The sequence below is a fragment of the Streptopelia decaocto genome (genome assembly GCF_964273445.1).
Source record: "Streptopelia decaocto genome assembly, chromosome: 12".
Classification (NCBI taxonomy): Eukaryota; Metazoa; Chordata; class Aves; order Columbiformes; family Columbidae; genus Streptopelia; species Streptopelia decaocto.
The window spans coordinates 834,704-848,508 of NC_138667.1; the positions used below are offsets into that span (position 1 = coordinate 834,704).

At 54.2% G+C, this 13,805-nt stretch overlaps 1 protein-coding gene across 1 annotated transcript in view; it reads right to left on the bottom strand.

Annotated features, from left to right (window-relative positions):
- Positions 1 to 7,586, bottom strand: part of KCTD16 (potassium channel tetramerization domain containing 16) — a gene marked incomplete at both ends in the record, with an annotated part of 63,981 nt that extends 56,395 nt beyond the window's left edge. Inside the window, one exon of the mRNA XM_082063527.1 lies at positions 6,755 to 7,586. Within this exon, the coding sequence (XP_081919653.1) occupies positions 6,755 to 7,586 (832 nt within the window). The remainder of the gene's footprint in view (positions 1 to 6,754) is intronic.
- Between the last annotated feature and the right edge of the window lie 6,219 nt (positions 7,587 to 13,805).

Sequence of the window (13,805 nt, forward strand, 5' to 3'; positions counted from 1 at the left end):
AGCCGCTGAGGTGCTGGCTGGGCGCACCGAGGACATGGAGCAGCGTGTCCCCACGGCCAGGCCCTCGTGTCACCAACCCCCACCGGAACATTTCCACTGCCTCCCCGAGACCTGCCCCGCGTGATGCACACACAGCATCCCCACAGCTGGGACGGAGCGGGGAGGCGCAAGCACCACATCAACACCCACCCAACAGCCTCTTCGGCAGCGCTGATTGTACCTCCCGAACAGCGACCCGGCTCCAGCGCAGAGCCCCCGCAGACACAGGACGGAGGGTTCGGGTTGTCCTGGGCAGGAAAGCTGCTGTGCGGGGCTGGGGACGGGGGGATCGCATTGCCAGGAGGGGTTTTGGAGCAGCAGGTCACACAGCTGCATGGTCACAATGGATATTTACCTCCAGCATTCAAGCCAACAAAGACCATACCCCAAGGGCTGTGAAATAACCAGCCATGCTGGGTAAAGACACAGCCCAGTACCCAAAATCCGTCCTTGCCTGTTCCTGAACATCGTTATCCACACATTGTTAGAATGAACTCAAGAGTCCTACATCTGCCAACATTTTTACCAAGTTTTGCTTTGGTTATCCATGGAGCTTCCTAGACTAACCTAACAGTCAGATTTGACACTACTGGTCTCCAATAAACAACAGCATTTTTTCATCTGTGGAATAACTCTGATCAAAAACTCTGCAGGCTTTTCCATATGCCACGATAAACTGGGAGAAAAATCAACCGTCACTCAAGTCTGACCAAAAAAGCTGTGAGCAAGGTCCTTGTGACACGGCTGCGCTGGCTCGAGCAGACCCGGCTGATTGCAGCCCCGCCACCTGCAGATGAGCGTCCTCGCGAGAGGGGATTTGCTTGGCAAGATGGACCAGATTCACTGATGATGACAATAATTACTTGGGAACAGAAACATCTCCTGTCAACAGGGAAGGAAACTTGCATTATTCATTGGATTAGACTTTATTTTGTAATCTTTTGGGTCATTTTGATCTTCACTGATTTAAAACCAGGCAGAATCAACTACTAGAACATATGACAGTATCAGTTTAAAGAGAAGGGAAAATAGGTGATATATACCTCTTGCACATCAAACCCGTTTGACAGCACAGCCGTAGGTGTCACCGTGCAGGAGCGTTCCGTTTTGTCAGTCAGATTCCTACTGCACAGTCCGTTCCTGAGTCAGCGATGTGTGCAGCAGCACGGGATCCCGCAGCTCTGCTCACGCGCGGTGACACGCCACAGCTCGCTGCATCGGTCCCAGGTGGACCATCGCAAGCAGAGGACGCCGGGGTGATCCCAGGCGGCCAGCAGGGCGCAGGCACGGCGGCAGCGCCGGGACGTCCCTCCGCACAGCCCGCGCCACGGCCCGTCTGCCCGCGCCACGAGCCGCCCACAGACACTGCACATCAGGCTCCTGCCGGGACGCGACAAGCACACCCTGCCGCTTCTTGACAGAGTGAGGTGAGGAGGCCAAACCGTACAAGTGTCCCTAGAGCAAGCAGAGGCACCGTGTCCTTCAGGAGCAAGAGCCTTGTTAATTAACTTTTGCCTTTCAGAGCTACAGTGCCAGAACATCTCTATTTCCCTGAACGCCTGCAGGTGCCTGAGCTGCTCCACACGTGCACAAGCGAAGTAGCCGGTGCAAGGCAAGGCTTAAGCAAATCAGACCGCTGGCCTGGCTTTCTCAGACTTAGAAACACAGCCTTTGGAAGGGCAGGGATACTCGTCTATCTAAATCCTCATTTTCTTTTCTGCTGGTGCACTTGAATGAGCATTTGTCAACCCCTCTCCACTTGCTTGTTGCAGGAACACATTTGGGTTAACCTGCAGGCCTGACGTAGCTAACAAACTCCCCCTCAGCACGTCTTGGTGTCGTTGTCAGTACCCTCATCTTTTCCCCAGTTTTTTCTTTCCAGACTGTGTGAATTTTCTCTCCTTTGCCTCCATCTGTACTTCTGTATTTGTTCCTTTTTGCCCAACGGCTCTCCTGTCCCCCTGCTTCATTGCTCCAGCTGAGCAGAGGACAAGCTGCTTGTTGTGGTGCCAACTGCATCCTTACAGCGCTGCCCACAGTGTGCAGGGAGCCACCGGAGGGAACAGGGTTTGGTGGGAGGTATTAGGGTCAAGTTCTCCTTTCCATACTGCGAACTGTTCTAAGAGACTATTGCAGTCCCAGCCACTGACAAGCAGAGAGAGAAGGGACATGGCATCAGGGCTTTTGGGGGCAATAGCAATATGCAGATGGGGCTGCCATGCGCTTTGTCCCCATCCCAGCCCACATCACTTGGTTGCTCGCTGCTCTGCAGGCGCACACGCAGCCTGCCGTGCTGCTGACCTGGATGAAGCTCAAGCCTTCTTTACTTCCAACCTGTCATTTTGCTTTTCTAGCAATCACCATATCCACCAGCAGGACTGTGCCCCACAGCCTGGCAGTGCCGCGCGGGGAGCTGGGCAGGAGGTGACGGCAGGTGATGGGAGGTGGTGCGGAGCTGGCTGCGAGGCGATGGGAGGTGACGGCAGGTGATGGGAGGTGGTGCGGAGCTGGCTGCGAGGCGATGGGAGGTGGTGCCGAGTGTGCTGTTGTCTCTGCCAAGCCAGGAACCGGGCCAGGCTCCACCAGGCTGAGCCAGCCCATATGCTCTAACACCCCCTGCCCCCGCCACAACATTTACCAGATGTTCAAGTGCACGCTTTTGATTCATCCTATGGTAAAGGTTGAAAACATTCAAAAATGAAGATCCAAGCACATGCTGTCACTGTCTTCAAAAATTAGAGTGTTCGGAGATGAGGTTTTACTTCAAGATCATCAAAACAACAGGAGGAGGGGAAAAAAAACCACAAAATCATTCAAGTAAGAAAGCCGACCTTAACCAGTATAACATTTAAGTGAACTGTTTGGACGTAAGAGAAACTGAAGAGAAAGAAAATGCTCGAGCAGAACCTGACATCGTTAACTCACACTCCACCGCGAGCAGGAGCCAGGCTGTGGTCCTGCTCCCTGCACCAGAGCCACGAGCAGAGCCGCTGCGCCGGGGCGGTGCGGACACGGCCCGGAGCGCCGTGCGCATGGGGCTGCACCGTCACCCTGCTGGGACGGACACGGCCCGGAGCGCCATGCGCCTGGGGCTGCGCAGGGCTGCACCGTCACCCTGCTGGGACGGACACGGCCCGGAGCGCCGTGCGCCTGGGGCTGCACCGTCACCCTGCTGGGACGGACACGGCCCGGAGCTCCGTGCGCCTGGGGCTGCACCGTCACCCTGCTGGGACGGACACGGCCCGGAGCGCTGTGCGCCTGGGGCTGCGCGGGGCTGCACCGTCACCCTGCTGGGACGGACACGGCCCGGAGCGCCGTGCGCCTGGGGCTGCACCGTCACCCTGCTGGGATGGACACGGCCCGGAGCGCCGTGCGCCTGGGGCTGCACCGTCACCCTGCTGGGACGGACACGGCCCGGAGCGCCGTGCGCCTGGGGCTGCACCGTCACCCTGCTGGGACGGACACGGCCCGGAGCGCCGTGCGCCTGGGGCTGCGCGGGGCTGCACCGTCACCCTGCTGGGACGGACACGGCCCGGAGCGCCGTGCGCATGGGGCTGCGCGGGGCTGCACCGTCACCCTGCTGGGACGGACACGGCCCGGAGCGCCGTGCGCCTGGGGCTGCGCGGGGCTGCACCGTCACCCCGCTGCGCTGCAGCCCAGCTCGCCCACACAGCGCAGCGGCTGCAGCTTTGCTGTCCGGACACTTTCTGCGTGCCCTGCATTTCGGGAAAACCTCCCCCAAACAGAACATGAATCTCCCATTAGCCTTAATAGCACCTACATTTGAACAATGGAAGAAAACGCCATACAATATTAATCGTGCAATTTTGTTAACAGCACACGCTGTACCCGCGTGAATAGCCGCACAGCTTACACCCCCTTTGGTCCTTCTGATCTACTTTCAGAAGGATTTGCACATATCGTTCTTCACCTTCATGCCAACCGCAGGCATTTACCTGCCCAGCAGTATTTGGAGCATCCAATGCACTCGGTGTGTGAAAAAAATGTTCCTCCCTCCCTTCTCCTTCCTTCGTAAAACCACCTTTCCCAGCCCCTGAAAGGTCCCTGCCCGTTCAGAGCAGGAGCCACCCCAGGGCTCTGCAGAGGCCACCTCAGCATCTGCCCCCCCACTGGCACGAGACACCCCGAGCTTGGGCCCATTAACCTGATGACAACAGCCTGATGAGTTAATGCCTAGATAGACACAGTTTGCAGCTTCTAATTAAATAATTACAGCTGCCAAGAAGCTGGAATGTTCCACTAGAAAGCCAGATGTCAATTTTGTTGGTCCTCAAAAGTTTCAAATGAATTGACTTTGGGAGATGTGGACGGGGGTTCCTGTGGCTCCAGGTGAAGCCTGCGGTGGAGCCAGGGACACGGCCCAGCGCCGCAGCCTCGCAGCTCCACTACAGCCCCCACGGCTCCACCGCAGCCCCCACGGCTCCACCGCAGCCCCGCTGCATCCCCACAGCTCCACTGCAGCACATGGCCCTGGGCATCACAGATGGGATCCAGATGACAGAGTGATTCTCATCACAGTCATCGCTTTAGCTTTTACCTATGGAAGCACCTTTGAAAAATCCGTCTCTGAACCGTATCCACAAAACTGATACGGGCCAAATGCAAAGCCTGCTGAACTGGGTACCAGTCTTTCCAGGAACATTACCTGAATTGGGTTTTCCCTGCACTGGTGAGAGAAGATTCTGTGACACCTACTACAGACTTTCACTCTCCAGAATTCGTAAGGCACCTCTCGTGTCGGTACCCAACCCCAGCTGTCATGATGGGGAAGCAAAGAGCAATCCTTGAAGGCAAAAATTCAAGTAATATGAAAAACAGGAGTCTGTGCAAAACTCACCTTCATCCTCTCTTCAATTAGCAAACCATTGTGCCTATAAAGAACCTGGATTTTTTCCTGATTTTAAATATAAATGCAAACAGAATTTATTCACATCCATTCCTTTAACTACATTAATTCTCCTCTGATAGCTTGTACACGACATTATGATTTCAAACACAAGAAGCCTAATGATAGAAATCGTCCATCCCTGTTGGAATATAAGCGGATCTACGACCTTAGAACCATTCTGCTAAGAAATCCAGCTAGAAAACTAATTTTAAGTAAATCTGTGCATGTCCAAAATACAGACGGCTTTTCAGGATGCTAACTTAAGCACCATTACACAAGCAAATCAGGGCTGCCTGTTGAGCTGAGACACAAGAGTAGATGGTGCTGAATGCAGGATTACACACAAACTATTCGCTTCCTGATACATCTTCCATCTCAAACTTTTGTCGGCTGCCCAGGTCCCCGAGGCTGCTCCCCGAGAGCACCGCGCACGGCACGGCGGCTCCGCGGCACCGCGCAGAGCACAGCGGCTCCGCGGCACCGCGCACGGCACGGCGGCTCCGCGGCACCGCGCAGAGCACAGCAGCTCCGCGGCACCGCGCACAGCACGGCGGCTCCGCGGCACCAGGCACAGCACGGCGGCTCCGCGGCACCAGGCACAGCACGGCGGCTCCGCGGCACCGCACACAGCACGGCGGCTCCGCGGCACCGCGCAGAGCACAGCGGCTCCACGGCACCGCGCACGGCACGGCGGCTCCGCGGCACCAGGCACAGCACGGCGGCTCCGCGGCACCGCGCGCAGCACGGCGGCTCCGCGGCACCGCGCAGAGCACAGCAGCTCCGCGGCACCGCACGCAGCACGGCGGCTCCGCGGCACCGTCCAACGCAGCAGCTGGATAAAGCCCATTGCCACAAATGCACCAAGGAAACGGTCCCTCCTGCACCCTCTTGAAATGAAAATGGAGGAAACCAGCCTCATGAACCTCTCAAATATTTAAGCACAGCAGTTGCGGAATGATTTGCTGATACAGAATTATAGAATCAAAATTACCCTTGTGTTACCATTGGTAACAATGCCTCTACCTGCATATCGATTTGGAAAGTTAATGAGCCTGCTAGAGCTATCAGCTGAAATTGCCACAACAGTATGTGATCTGATGTGACTGCAGTAAGCAGGGCAGATACTTCTCATTATGAGGACAGTTTGTTTTTCACTGGCGTGTTGCATAACAAGGCACAGCAACTTGTCTCTCTCTGCTCCGAGCCCTCGTTTCCCAGCACATCAGCTGGCTCCGAGCAGGCCCCCTGATGGAAACAGCCGGGGGACGGGATTTTGTTTTCCCTTCGCTGCGTGTAAGTGTGTCAGGTTTGTTGACAGATGGCTTGGCTGACTGTGCTTGACTATTATCAAGCCGCTATTACCTTTGCAAATGGAATCCCATTTGAAGATGTTCTGTAATTAAATCTGCAGCGTGTTTGCAAGGCTGACGCTGCATCCTGCCCGGAGAGGGGCAGCGGGCGAGGCGGTGGGATGCTGCTGGCCGTGGGATGCTGCTGGCCCCGGGATGCTGCTGGCCCCGGGATGCTGCTGGCCCCGGCAGAGCCAGCAGCATCCTCCAGCCCCAGCGCTGGGCTGCTTCTGGCAGCCTGTGCTGCCACCTAGCCAAGAGCAAGCCATTGGCTTCAGCCTTGCTTTACACTTGAAAGCTTAAACTGAAGCGTATCCCCTCGGATCTAAATAAAGCCTCAGTGCACAGCAGATACAAGGAAATGTGCACTCTTTGTGCTTGGAGAATCGTACAGTCAGCAGAAGAGAGCAGCTTAAAACAGAGAGTTATGTTGCCCTCAGAAATGTCTTGTACTTACGGTAGAAGACATATTCAGTGTAGCTGGACCAGACCTTGTCGTCTGTGTACTGGTTGACAAAAGAAGCCGTCACTGAGGAGTTACAGGCCACCATGTGGAATCCACACTCGGACAACATGTCGAAAGCCCTCTCCAGGTGCTTGAACTTGAGATAAAACCTGGAGGTGTACCTTTCTGGAGCCCTGTCTGGGTCTCTGCTTTCATTCAAACTTTCTCCAAAGACCTCTTTGACCAGAGCAATCCTTCCACAAACCAAAATCCTTGGAACCCTCCTGAATTTGGCATCCGCTTGGCTCTCCCTGCCAATAGTGCACGACCCCCGGTACCCGATGGTAATGAATCCCCATTTGCGATCAGGCGGTAAGAGCGATGAGGGTGGGCATATTCTCGTGTCGCTGCCTTGGGAGACCTCTTCATAGTCACTGTGGCAATAATCGTCGGGGCTTTGCTTGTTGTCATCGGGAGCCAGGAGCTTGACCAGGTCCGGGAGCTGGAAGTACTCAGCCTCCCTCCTGAGCCGCCCCTTCTCCGGGAAGTGGTCAGGCAGGACCACCTGCTTGTCCCTGAGATAGTCCAGAATGTAGCGGAAAAGGAAACCATCTCTGTCGATGAAGAACCTTCCCTTGGAGTCCTTGGCCAGATCGTTGGCTGTGTCTCTCTTTGGGGTGAACATTTTCCACAGCAGGGAGTGAGGGGTGCCAACCAAGGTGGAATGGCGAGTGAAGTAAACCTGGCCACCCACGTTTAGCTCCACTACCTCCGGGAAGGAGGGCAGCCCCGTCCCCTGTTCTCGGGGGGGAAGGTAAGTCCTGCAGTTGCTACTTAGAGCCATTGCACTTTAAACCAGAGATCAGCAGCACGAAACAGCAGGACTCTCAGTCACATCGAAGTGTAGAATAAGGCTCCCGACATTAAGGAAAAACAGGGGGGAAAGGAGAAGTGAGAAAAGAAAAATAGCCAGAAGGTTTGTTTAAAAAAAATCTGGATTGTCCATGAGCGACAGTGTGGCAGAAGTGGCTTATAGCCTATGCCATAGAGGCTGGAGAGCAATCGCTTCATGAAATGCAATCACATCATTACATCTTCCAACAAAGCCATCAAAATCAAGGTCAAGCCAAGCCTATGGTCATTCACAGGTCTGTCAAAATGGAAAACAAAATAAGACACAAATTATTCTTTCAGGCATCACAGAAGCTGCAACAGAGAAAACCTGATCAGTTTAGAAAGCCAAGCTACATCTCCTGCTAAATAGGTCTGTTTTTCTGCAAGTTCTACGCTTCTTTTTCACAAGTGCTAATCAATGAACGGACTACATACGACCCCACCGTTTAAAAGAAAACACATCCTTCATCTTTAAAGAAACATCTAATTTAGACAGGCACGAGGGAACACGAACAGCGACTCTTACCTTGGTTACAGTTAATGCATAGCTCTTGGAAAGGAAAGCAAAATTTCAAGACACTCAGAACACACATACAGCTACACAGGGTCCAGTCGGTACGAAATCCGATCCCGGCAAAGGCAGGAAAAGTGTTCTCAGCAACATCCATGGAGATCTCAAGAGTTAAACCGAGTCACCGGAAAGTTAACCACGGCAGGTGACGAGGGAAACCAGCACATACCGCACGATGGGGGAGCGGGAAAAAATACCCAAACCACAACGAAACCCCCGAATCGATCCGATGGGGCTCGGGGAGCGGGGCGGCTCCGATGACTTGCAGAAAGCTGCGCTAAGGGCGGGCGGGTCCGGCGGCGGCATCACCCGGGCGGCGCGGCCATGGCCCCCCCGGACCGCCGGGCGCTGGGGCCGCCCCGCTCCGCTCCGCCCCGCCGGGCCGTGCGACCGCTCCGCGCCCTGCGCGGCTCTGCGCGGCTCTGCACCGCCCTGCGCGGCTCTGCGCGGTTCTGCACGGCTCTGCGCGGTTCTGCACCGCCCTGCGCGGTTCTGCACCGCCCTGCGCGGCTCTGAGCGGTTCTGCACCGCCCTGCGCGGCTCTGCGCGGCTCTGCTCAGCGGCGCGGGGCCGGGAGCGCGGAGGGCGATGCCGATTGCATCATCTTAAAGGAGTCGGGCCGGGATGGGCGCCCGCGCCGCGGGCGGCACCGAGACCGGGCTGGGGCCGCTGCCGGGGGGCGGGAGGGACTGCAGCCCGCTCCAGTTCGGGGAAAGTTCCGCCCCGCTCCGTTCCTCTCCGTCCCCCTTCAGCCGGCAGCGAACGCCCCCTGCCCGCCCGCCGCCCAGACGTGCCTTGCCCGGCTCCGCGCTGGCACGGGGGGGCTTCAGCCGGCGGCGCGGGCGGGCAGGGAGGCAGCGGCCGGCGGGGGGAGGCTCCCAGCACGGCCCCCCGGGGCGTTCCGGCTGGAGCGGGGCTCTCGCAGGCTGCTGGCGCTGCTCGTCTCCCCAGCAGCGACCCAGGAAAGGCAGGAACCGCCCCCCCCCCGCGGCCGGGGGCAGGTGGGTCCCCGCAGGAGCTCGGCGCAGCGAGGGCGCTCCCGCACCCGCCGCATTTACCGGGTGTCAGCGGGGATCCGCACCCGCTGCGTTCCCCGCGGGTCTCCCGGGGCCGTGGCTCCGCGCGCCACCGCGCGGCCGCGATCGCGCGGGATCGTCCCGGCGGCAAATCGCGGGTCCGGCGCCGCAGGAACGGGCGGCGGAACAAGCGGGAGCGGGGCCGGGGGTGCGGCGGGCGGGGCTGGGGCTGGGGGGGCCCCGCGCTCCCGCCGGCGCACGCCCCGGGTTAAACCAGCCCCACACCGAACAGCCCCGCGATGCAGCCCCGGGGCGGCCGCCGCGGCTCGGCACAGCGCGGCCGTGGGCGCGCACCGGGCGCCGCGCGGGCGGTCCGGCCGCGTGTCTCGCACACATCGGTTCTGCGTAAAAATAGGTTACTCAGAATGATAAACCTATGGCAGAATAAAGCCTTTTACTCAAACATTGACTACAACCTGGAGTTAAATCTTCGTGTGGGGAAGTGACCGTGTGCACATTTGTTTCGCTGACTGCACTCCAGCGCAGGTGAGATTCTTCTGAAAACAGGGCCATAATTTAAAAAGTTTAAAAATGCATGCCTATGTAAAAAGTACAATATTCAAGGCTAAGGCAGAAAATCATTAGTTTGTATACTTACAGACATCAAATCTGAGAGCTGAACAGTTAATCAAACCCTCGATTTTTACTTTAATCAGTTGATTAATTCTGAAGCAGCTACTGGACTCCTGAGCCAAGGTTCCGTCTTTTACTTCTGGATCTGATTTCTGATTTTCAAACCAACAGAATCTGGTACTATTAATACTGCAGAGTATTAGCTCTGAAGGTGGAAAGACAAAGCATTGTCCATCTGCACCTGCAGTTGCAGTGGACCAGCTGCAGAAGTAGTTACAAAGTGCTCCACAACCCTCACAAAGCGGGCTCAGGGGTGTGATGGGAGAACATGTTCACTTAGATGTCTTCATTACTTTTGTAGGAGTCTGGGACACTCGGCGCATACGGGCTTTACGTGACCAGTCAGATGAACTGATCGCTTCCTTTGGGCTTTAAGATCATTAGTGCTGCTCCTGTTCAAAGCAAGGGGTGTTGCATCAGATTTTTCAAATACTGTACTTATTAATGTCAGTTAGTGCGCTGTAATAATTTTAAAATCAATTTTCATAAAGGCAGTGATGCTGTATTGGCGGGGCTTCAAGAATCAATTCACGCCGCGCAGTAAAAATTGATCTTGTTCAAACAAGCACGGGAGCCATTTGTAGTATGATTAAGATTCAAATCACCGAGGTGGGGGATAAAGTTCGCCAGGGCAGAAGTTCTGGGGCCGAACTGAGACAACGCAGTGAGTCTGATGTGCAGGTGCTTGGGGACCGGCGTGGTGATGAGAGAGGTTTATAAAACATGGTGCTTCCTGACAAGCTTCTGTGAAGCATTCTGACATGGATACCGTGTGATTACTGAATACAGAGATATTTAAGCTCCAAGTCTTTTTGAAACATTATAATCAGAACTGCCCTTTGAAAAGAACAAAAACCTTAGAATTTTAATCGCAACAGCTTTAGAAGTGCATCTGCACTTTTCAAATAATAAATGAAAGAAATTCAAGTCTTGCTTTTATTTCTTTACACAGGATGTTCCAATCATTTTACTGTAATATAATATAATTTCCTTTGATGAAATGACTTCAGTAGTAAAAGCATCACATACTGCTTCCCTGCTAAACACAAGCCCTTGGCCAAATCCATCAAAATGCAGCCTGAGAAGAGTGAAACTTGGAAATCCGGGCCAAATACACCGGTGACCTACATGCAAAATATGTGTCAGGACCACACAAAGGTTCTTACCCACTCGGCTGCAGAACCGGCGCAGCTCATTTGAAGAGCAGCTGCAGTTCTGATGGAACAGAAAAGCAGCATCGATCAGAGCGAGGAGGATGAAGCGTGTTCCACTTTAACAGATGCCTACGTAACCTTCACTCTGGCTAGGGGAAAACTGAGCCTGAGCCTAAAGTGGGTGTTCCGAAAGTCACAGCAGAGCTGTGCTCAAACCCGGTACACTAAGCTGTGATGCCATTCCCAGGTTTGAGGTCATTCCTTACGACAAAGCGCTAAATTAGCATCCAGGCTTTCAGGAAATCATGGGACAACTGACTGCATCACGCTCTGTGGGTGCTGAGGAAAGGTCGGTGTCTCAGCAGAGGCAGCAGTGACTGTTAGAGGGAAAGGGGAGGATTCAGCTGGGGCTGTAGTAGCGATGGTGTGTGCTGTACGTGTATCACCTCACATCTCGCAGTGTGAATACACAAGCTATAAATACGAATCAACGCGCCCACGCATAATGAGAAATGTAGAAGCTGTTTATCAGCATTTAGCAACACCATGCGGAGCTTCAAAGCTCTCAGAGAAGTACTGATCATTTCCATCAAAAATGGAAGGAGTAATTCTGGGAAGAGAAAAATCTCTACGCTGGATTTTGGACAAAGGATTTCAGCTAAAAAGCCACATGGGAACTTTCATCACTCTGGGTGACTTTTACACACACTAGTTAAATCAAAATTTTAAAAGGAAGAAAAAAACCAGTACTTGCAGTTCCAGGCTTACGCTTTGATTCAGAAATGACTTAAAGGTGCGACCTCAGGATCCTCAGCCACATATCCTGCATCACCCAGTGCCCCTCGGCGTCTCGTTTCTCAACACCCAGCCAGTGCAACATTTGGCCAGGGCAAAACTCCAGCCAGGCAGGGAGGAAAGTGCAGTGTCTGGGGAGGGTGGCACAGCAAAGAGAAGCAGAGGTCTGGCCCAGCTCTGACTCATTGTCAGATCAAGGGAGCGCGCTCTGGCTTCCCCAGAACCAGACCCGGTGTCCTGGGGCGGGCGCGAGCGCTTCCAGAGAAAACTTCCCATCCAGCCTCTAACTGCAGCAAAGAACGGGCACGGAGCCCAGGCAGGAATAAAGTCCAGGCTCTTGCAGAGTTCCGGCCCCCCAGTGCAGCGCCCTCTACGAGGTGATTCTCATTGCCAGAGTGGGGTGGGCTTCACATCACCCAGGGAGCTCTGGAAACCGAGCTCCCAAGAAGTGAGCCAGGCAGGACAGCGTATGAGACTGAGCTAAAGTAACACATTACCCACTGATCCAGCAGCGCGAATTACATGCAGTGAAAATCTCATCTGCTGAAATCCAGCAGCATGTGTGAATAAAAGCTCTAACAAATCTTTCACTTTGAAGAAAAAGCATAAAGAAACACTAAATGGCAGAATCTCCCTACGAAAAGGATCTGCTAGCAAAAAAGCGCCGGTGCCATGAAGTGGGGTTTATTAACAAGTACGTAGTAAAGCCACGTACAGTTTTGCCCTTGATCTTTTATTCATAACTCAAGTGTGTAATGTATTTTCATTAAAAAAGGCAAAGGGGAAGAATCTCTTCCCCAGCACGTGAGCAGGGCACAGTGCGGGGCAGACAGCCGAGCAGCAGGCATGCGGCATTTCTTCCATCATGTCACATACAGAGTGTGGGCGCAGCTTCTGCAAATCAAACTGTGTGCTCCTTCTGTCAAACACCAAATCCAGAGCAAATTCATTGCACAAGGTTCTAGGTTTTAAAGGCTGACAGTGACGGGAATCATGTTCCACTGATTTAGACAGCAATCGTTGTACATCAGATAACATTTTGGCCAAGAATAGATATATCCAAACCCAACAAATCCGTGTGTCCGCAGCGCCTGCCCGGACCTGGAGCCCCCAGCCTGGACACAGCCTGCAAACCAGGCTGAATTTGCCCTGCAAAGCTGAAACTTCGATACTCTCAAGCAATGTTGAGATGCCCAGTGCAGAGAGAAATAATTAATGACAGCTCAGCCTAAGCTGTGAGTACATTCTAATAATCTAAGCAAATCCAAATGGATTTCTAGCCAAAGAGCGTTTCAACAGCAGATCACAATTAAACAGCCCAGTGCCTGGGATTTGGGTCTCATTTTACTGTCTAGTGAACTACAGCAAAATCAGCCCGTTCGGCAAAGCGGCACTAAGTCAGCAGCGGCAGACGCAGCCTGCACACTCCACAGGTCTCCCGTGAAAGCTGCCATCTCCTCAGTCTTCAAACATGGATTTACTGGAAGTATAGCTTACAAGAAGCAGCTTATGCCACAGTTACTGATCTCTGTAATATCTGTGGTTATAATTCCTCCACCATTATTCCATTCAGTTCTACAAAGATGCGTATTTTCTGGGGTCTGTTCTCAGGAAACACCATGTATGCTGCACCACACAGTGTGTTCTGCAGCAGAGGCTTGTAACGGGACTGTGATTTAAATACAGTCATCTCCAGTGGCAGTCACGGGTCATCTCGTTCTGAAGGTTCAGCTGAACCCCCTCAGCCGGGCTTTGCCCGACCCTGTCACGACAGAGCCCCCCTGAGCGGGCAACACCGGGCCCCTGGGCGGTTAATAACAAATTCTAATTAGCGGTCTGAGTGCAGCCTTCTCCCCTGGCCCTACAGGAAAAATAAAGGAGCGAAATGATGAAAAACTACAGGGACAAACAGAGTGAACGACGAAGGACTGCGAAGGAGC